This window comes from Cyclopterus lumpus, chromosome 21 (assembly GCF_009769545.1).
Source record: "Cyclopterus lumpus isolate fCycLum1 chromosome 21, fCycLum1.pri, whole genome shotgun sequence".
NCBI classification, from domain to species: domain Eukaryota; kingdom Metazoa; phylum Chordata; class Actinopteri; order Perciformes; family Cyclopteridae; genus Cyclopterus; species Cyclopterus lumpus.
This window is the reverse complement of record NC_046986.1, coordinates 8,677,181-8,684,843: the sequence shown is the minus strand read 5'-3', so window position 1 is coordinate 8,684,843 and position 7,663 is coordinate 8,677,181. Positions and strand designations below refer to the sequence as shown.

Below are 7,663 nucleotides of genomic sequence, written 5' to 3'. Positions count from 1 at the left end.
GGGAAAAAGAATCACATCCAGTACCCCGACTATAAGCAATGGCGCCCCCCCAGGGATGTGTGCTCTCCCCACTGCTCTTCTCCCTCTACACCAACGACTGCACTTCAGGGGACCCGTCTGTTAAACTACTGGAGGTTGAACAGCTGAACAGCTGGTCCTCTGGTGTGGTCAGAACAACCTGGAGATGACAGTGGACTTTAGGAGTTTCACAGACATGGCACTAAACCAACTTCTAATGCGGAATGGTGTTGAACGAGAATATTCTCAAAGCAAATATTGCTATAATTGTGTTCATTGCCTATATGGCATTGTCTCCTTTGCCTCATGTATTTTCTGTTTACTTGTATTGATGTTATGTTTTTACCTTGCTTCTATGTAGAGCACTTTGTAAACCCTGTTTTTAAAGGTGCTATATAAATAATTGTTTTATTATTATTATTATTATTATTATTATTATTATATAAAATACTGATGCCATATCAATGTGCACATCTAATGACATATGACTACGAGCTAAACATTGAACAAAATCACGACTGTTTGCTGTGCTGGCTCCTCATTGGTGGGACGAGCTCCCCACTGACATCAGGACAGCAGAAAGTCTCTACATCTTCCGTCGCAAACTAAAAACACATATTTTTAGACTATACCTTGAATAAGGGAAGGTAGCGCTGTGGTAACACTTAAATGTCTCTTACTGATAGCACTTTGTAGTTTAACTTTATTGAAGAAATTGTACTTGCTTGATTCTTGTTGTTCTGAGTTTGGACTCATGGTTTAATGCACTTATTGTAAGTCGCTTTGGATAAAAGCGTCAGCTAAATGACATGTAATGTAACTAGCAATCAAACGATGAACTCCTCACATCGGCTACGTCCTGCTGTCTTGTTGTGAATGTCCTCACACATCACATGTTGTACCCGGGTGTGACTTCGTGGCTTCAAGCATTCCAGTCTGCAGCTCCTCCTTTTTCTCCTCCTCATCCAGTTTGATTTTGTTATAACCGGTAAAACAGCAATACAATGTCAATAATTGTCTTTATTCTGGTTCTATGATTTCATAAATACAACAAACTATAGTTTTTTGTATAAACAATATAATACTTTTTAAGCTGTGATATCAAATAGCTTTTGTGGACACATTTTATTTGGTGGAAAATAGGGCAAAATGTCTCTTTGGATAGGAAAGGTTGCTGACCCCCGTCCTAGACTTCAGTGAAATGACTTCTGGTTACCGAATAGCTCCATTGTGACATCAGTTACTCCAGACTTTGATGTAGGCAGTACTCAGGCCATATGGGGGATAATATGTTACGCATTCTGTGTTGGCCATTTTTAAGCCTTGACAATCCAGCTGTGTGCCTGTCTCATGCTGCATTTATGACAACAGCAAAAGGTAATTGGTTTAGATTGAGAGCTAAATTGCTGTCAGTCATCAGAAGGCAGTTTATGGCACAATAGGATCGGAATTCACCGCCATTTCCAACACGGCTCTTTCTATAACTTCCTATATATCAATTTAAAGCACGTTCATTTCTATAAAGAAAGTCACAGCATGAATCAATCACGCTCTCTATAAAACGTGTCCCTGAAACAATCTCAGACATCTATTAAGTCACTTTCTGTCAAATTAAAATGAGAAGTGCTTCAGTGTGGTCGAGGAAATTAATCAACCGATTGAGGTGGAAAGCAGGTGCACCAATACGAACTGGCACCAGCCTTAGACTTAACACACATCTATAGTATAATACATCAGGGACTCCCCTCACACAGGGGACACAAGGTCAAAAAAGGTGGGAATATACTGATCAAAAGGCTATAATCAACCCATAAACCCACAATGATGAACATGACACTTTATTAATATGATTGAGCCACACATTTAGCCTTCAGACTGCATTTCAACACACTATACTCGTAGTCCCCTCTGTGGACCTAACAGGCTTCTACTCAGTTTTCTTCCCCTTCTCCTGCTCCACTTGGCCGATCATCTCCTCGAGGACGCGGTCGGAGGCTCTTTCAGAGGGACAGGTCAACTGCAACGTCCTGGGAATACTAGGAAGGATCCCACAATGCTCAGCACCTCCTTTAATGATGCTCCGAGCTGCCTGCGAGTGGCTACGCTGCTTCTGATGCACTGGGGGAGAGAAATCATCTGTCATTTAACTTTATCATTCAACTGTCATTTATTGTTTGTTTCTATCGAGGGGAAAGGGTCTTAAAGCAAGGTGCCTTTTCATGCGTTTCTTCTCATAATTTTGACATTGTTTTCTATGATAACAATTTTGTGAATACAGAGGAAACAGAAACATCTCCCTAACCTCTTTCCTTGACATTTATCTTCTTGACTTCTCGGAGCAGGAAACTGTAGATCATCTCCGACACGATCTCCTCCGACTGAAGACTGTTTCTGCTACTCACAAACACAAATGATCTTTCTTCGTCACCTTTCTGCTTGGAAATGTCTGAATATGGAGCATTAGCAGACGTGCTGAGTTATCCCTTACCTTTCCTCCATGGCATACGCGATGTCGTTGACCTCCTTTGCCCTCCTGTGGATCTCCTCTCTGGCCTGCTGGTCAGCTGTCTGCTCCAAGGCCCCGAGGACGATGTCCTCCAAATACAAATCTACAGTTTCCTGGTGCACCTGAACCACCTGTTACACAGTGTTAAGGACACACACACACACACACGTATTATTATTATTACCATTACGATATCCTTTGCACACTCCTAGTTAACAAAATGACACGTGTACACACCTGTCTGAAGATCTCATCTTCTTCTCTGCGTCTGCGCTCCTCCATCTGTCTCCTCCCACTCTCCTCAGCCTCTCGTAGGCGACGGTCTCTCTCAGCCAGCAGTGTAAAGGCATGGATCCTACGCTCTTCCTGGAGATGAATCAGCTCCTTGGACAAGGTGTCAAATAGGTGTTCAAGCTCGGCACCTACCACTCCGGCCTGAGAAGCCTCCGCTTGAGAGGTCTGGGAGGGGAGAGCGAAGGCGCGATGAGATTGTTTGGAGTCGGTAAACATTGTGGATGTGGATATGACTATGTTTTCACCTCATGTCTGTGTTTGTCCATCCGTTTTTGAAGGGTCACCACAAGCCTTTTGTCATCTTTGCGTAGCTCTTGCTCCTCCCTCTGCAGCGCGTGGACAGTCCTCAGTTCCCTAATGAGCTCCAGACGGTTCTCCTTGCCCTTAAACATCTGCATTACAACACAGAGAGAAGTGAATAGAGAATAAAACAGAGTCCTTACAAAAACATGCAAACATTTTCCAAAGGCACTCAAGCCATAAAAGAAAGTAACGGACATGCAGATGCACATGCAGACATGTTTTCCGACCTTGTATTGAATACTTCTTCCTCTCAGGAGTTTCTGCAAGTGGATGACTGCAAGCTCTATCTCCTTATCCCCCTATGGAGGGACACGCACATGAGTTAGCATTCACATGAAGCATGTAGGATGAGCAAGGACAGGGTCATTTAGAGACATTTGCTGACCTCTAGCGGCTCCTCCACTCTGGGAGTGACGGGACGAGTAACAGGCTTCTCCTTCTTGACAAGAAACCGCAACGCCTTCTGAGCCGCTCGCTCTTTGTCCTCCTCTTTCAGGGCCTGTGGAGCAACAATCCGTAATACATGTGTATGTAGTACATAAGTGCCTGATGAACTTGTTTTCTTTCTTTCTGCTTTACCTTGTATTTATTCATCCTTTCTACTTCTGTGCTCACAGGTGGACGGAGCACATTCTCGATGACTTTGGGTTCATGTCTTTTCCCACTTGGCTTGGGGACTGAGGCAGAGAGTCCTGCCTCCATCTCCAGCAAACCTTTGATTGACAACCAGTTTAAAGTTACCTTGAAAATAAATGGATAATGTTATCTGTGAGATGCAAGTATGGATATGATCCACACTTCTATTTGTCCAAAAAAGATGAAGATTCAGACCTTTGTATGTGTTCAAGTAGTGGCTTTTTAACTCATTGTTGCAGGTGTTCCTGTTGGAGAATGTGTCCCTCCAGCTCCGAGGGGCGCATGTCTGAATATCTGGATAGTTTCTGACAATGCTGAGGCGCTCTAGCTTCCCCTCCACACTTCTCCCCTTAGCGTCCAGTTTTCTCAGTGCTACACGCAGAAATAACCATGAAAAAAAGAAGAGAGAGATGAGAAGAGAAGGAATTTAAGAAAACCTTGAATAGTACATTCATGATCGAGATATGATGTTAGACCGGCGGTTGTCTTACACCTGATGTAGTCATTGTGAATCTTCTGTAGCTTGGTCTCTTTGTCTTGTTGGCGCTTAGAATATATCTGGATGAGTCTCTCGCTTGTGACTTCTTTCTGGGCCTCATCTCTTTGCCTCAAGAGGTCCTTCAGCACAGTAAGACGAGCCTCTTGCAACCTGGTCGCCACGACAGAAAAACAAAGAGCATGGAAGAAGGGCCATTTCCAGAGTGAAGGCTATCACAGAGATTACTTTATTATTCTTGGTTAGTACAAGTACGCTTGTGATGGCAGAAGGCTTAAGATATAATCCTACTTAGCCAACAGGTACATGCTAACAGGTGGCTCGATCGGTTTCAGGTGAGTAGTGGTTTGCATACTTTTCCTGTCGGAAATAAAAACGTTAAATAACTGTGGTTGAGGTGCGGCGCCACTCACTTCTGGATTTCTCCGTCTCTGAAAGCCCACTCTTTGACCTCCATCACCTCCATCATACGTCTCCTTTTTTCCAGCTGACTCAGGTCAGCCAATGGAGGAAGGGTGGCCTCCCAAGCTCGCTTGGCACGCGCCCGCTCGATCATTTCTACTTCTGCCAGGCCTGCAGGCAGGCCGCGACCTGAGGGGAATTGTCATAAGGGAGGGTTTAATGAGATGTATTGATACGCTTAATACGAGACCCTAAAAGTACAGATTAATAACTGTGTAGGTACCGGTAGACTTCAGCTGACCACCATTGGGAGAGCAAAATATGTATGGTTTTAACAAAGTCATTATACATTATAGTCTAAAACTGTGTACCCCAAGTCAAAGCTGCCAGTTGCAGGAGTTCTGAGGGAGTTGTCCCGGGTTGCACCACATACTCCGGGCTGTACGGCTCCGTCTGTGTTTCACTCTCCCTGTAGTCTGTCTGGACCCCGACCGTGACGTGGGTGGGCTGTTTAGTATGCTTAGCATTCTTTCCACCAGAAGATATAAAGTCTTTTCTGTGTGAGACATCAATGAGAGGACGCACCCTCAAACAGCTGAATGGCACAACAGATTTTGGCTGGAAAATAAATAAAGGAGCACGATGAACCATCGGCGTACTTACTTAGGCAACGCGAAAATTACATTCGGGGGAACCTGCCGTGCAAAGGGAATCAGAGGGCTGAGGGAAACAGAATGGGACACCTCGTCAGGGACACGGTCCATATCTAAAGTGGAAACTGTGGCAGCGGGACGGTTATCTTTCGTAAACTGTCATGATATCAGTTTGAGGAAAATGCTGCACAATTAAGTTAGTGTGGTTGTATTCCACCATATTCACAGTTGTGAATGAGTGAGTGTTGACAGGCTAATCAAACCGTTTGAAGTATTTCCAGCGATCAGGTCCGGTCACATGGCACTCCTCCCTTTTCAGCCACGGCTGAGCATTTGGAATAACCCTGTCAAGAAGATAATGCTAAATGACCCATATTTGTAATAAATAACCTTGAATTAATACTCGGTATCTGCTGCAGCTCATTAAAATGGTGTCTGTTAGTGTTACCCAGCCAGCTGCTGCAAGGCCTCTCTCCGCTGCTCCACGTGGCCTCGCCAGCGACGATCAATGGAGGCCGGTACTGGGTCTGCTGGTTGCAGCTGAACGGTGTACCGTGGGTGGTGGGACAGCTCACTGAACATGGACCCAAACTCAGTCACTCTCCTCTGATGAAGGCAGAAAGAAATACAGTCAGCGAGTGCATTTGACATGCCGTCTGTAGCAAATAAGAAAAGATTGAAGAGCGGAGCCCAGTTGAAGAGCTCCGTGTTCATAGTGTGTTATACCCAGTACATTATTACATTGTATGCTCATAACTACCGGTAATACATGTATTTGTCAGCTTAAAACAAACAATGTTCTGACAATAAATTGGTGATGTTTTAGATGGGTTTATTTGATGAGTATTTGTAAACAACACATGTGTAAAGGAGAATTTTTTATGAGTGAATCTGTGATAAACAGAACTTCACCAACATAAAACCTCTGGTAATGAGTTTAACAACGTAGTTTGAATCAACATATGTCTATTGTTTAAGAGTTAAATGAGCGTTGCCTTTAACTTAGTACTTGGGCAAAAATAATAAGAGCAATGAATACAGCATAACAATAAATCTCTTTCTAGAAAAATTCATAATACTCGTAAAATATTTGTATAATGTGTGATTTATATACACTGAATCCTCATGGTATATGCAGATGGATATCCAGTACAGTGTTTTATTGATATTCTTCTTTTTGTTGTGTATTGGTTAGCTTGATATGAATAAGAAAACATGTGTTTTCAGTGCAATATTAAGGCAATATTCCCTTTTTTCAGTGTTTTCTTGAGTGGATATATGGTAGCCATTAACACAGGGAATATCACTATAAAAACGCTTTTTGGTGTGACCTCGACCTGATTGTTGTTAAATATGAAGATGCCAGCTGTTGGCAAACAACACCAACATGTTGCTGGAGGACACACGTCGATGCAACTCACTATTCTGTCCTTGGAGGCGAAGACCTTGAGACTGGACCTGGCGTGGTCGACCTCCGAGGACACCGTGTAAACGGGATCTGCGGGGCAAACAGTTGAGCAACCTTTACGTCATCCGCACGATGACGTCAGCCGGCCGTACACACCTGAGTCTACTCACCGTACAGGTGGTCGTACACCCGCTGCCGCCGCACAACGCCAGGGCCCCCATTTGTCTTCGGGTGTGTCTGAGTGATAGTTAAACTCATTTTAGCATCTCTATTAAAAACCACGCTTCTCTCTTCCGGCCGCCGATGTCCTCTGTGGCTGGGTTACCATGGAGACGGTCAACTGAAAGGTTTTAAAGTGGGAGGAGCTATTTGTTTAATTTTATGCACAAAACATGGCGTCGTGGAAAGAGCATCCGCGAATGACGTGCTAGTGCATTTAGAGTACACGCGTTTTTAATTAAAATGTCAAAGGTTTAAACAAAGCACGGGGAGAGCTTCAGGTGAACAGATAACAGCGTTGCACTACGTGACTCTATAAGCCCATTTATGACTCTGATGAACAACTAAAGATCCGGAAACTTTTTTATAATGAGAAACTCTCAAAATAATGACTTATTTTCTCATAAATATGACATAATCTCATAATTATGATTTAGTATCTCATAATTATGAGATGGATAGCTCATAATTCACCCCAGTGATGTAAAAAAAAAAGTACTTAAGTAATTATAACTATTATATAATTATTGCAGCTAGACCGGGGGCAATGTGAACTACTTTTTTTTAATTTTTATTGAGTTATCCTTCCGGGGTTATTTGATTTACTTTCACAATAGTTCACCCGTCACTTCTTACTTGAGAAAGGCGTGCCCCATGTACAAATCAGTAACTGCTTTTGAGTATTATTAATTTTCAGAAGACATATTCATTGATTCACTTCATACATC

At 43.1% G+C, this 7,663-nt stretch overlaps 1 protein-coding gene across 1 annotated transcript; it reads right to left on the bottom strand.

The window, feature by feature from the left end:
• Positions 1-1,945: 1,945 nt before the first annotated feature.
• cfap91 (cilia and flagella associated protein 91) lies at positions 1,946-6,993 on the bottom strand. The gene is made up of 17 exons (XM_034561827.1): positions 6,887-6,993; positions 6,730-6,806; positions 5,757-5,914; positions 5,572-5,652; positions 5,319-5,375; positions 5,027-5,211; positions 4,667-4,844; positions 4,249-4,406; positions 3,953-4,129; positions 3,701-3,834; positions 3,507-3,620; positions 3,349-3,420; positions 3,064-3,210; positions 2,762-2,983; positions 2,507-2,655; positions 2,321-2,412; positions 1,946-2,136 (listed from the first exon to the last, which is right to left on the bottom strand). Exons 1-17 carry the CDS (start codon positions 6,972-6,974, stop codon positions 1,946-1,948), a joined length of 2,280 nt encoding a protein of 759 aa, XP_034417718.1. The 5' UTR covers positions 6,975-6,993.
• Positions 6,994-7,663: the final 670 nt, after the last annotated feature.

Excerpts from the sequence above, each read along its gene's own strand:
- cfap91 (XM_034561827.1), bottom strand. The coding sequence starts at position 6,974 with ATGAGTTTAACTATCACTCAGACACACCCGAAGACAAATGGGGGCCCT. Across the intron at positions 5,376-5,571 it reads CGCTGGAAATACTTCAAACG|CCCTCTGATTCCCTTTGCAC; the intron begins GTTTGATTAGCC and ends TGTTTCCCTCAG. Across the intron at positions 3,835-3,952 it reads CTACTTGAACACATACAAAG|GTTTGCTGGAGATGGAGGCA; the intron begins GTCTGAATCTTC and ends TGTCAATCAAAG.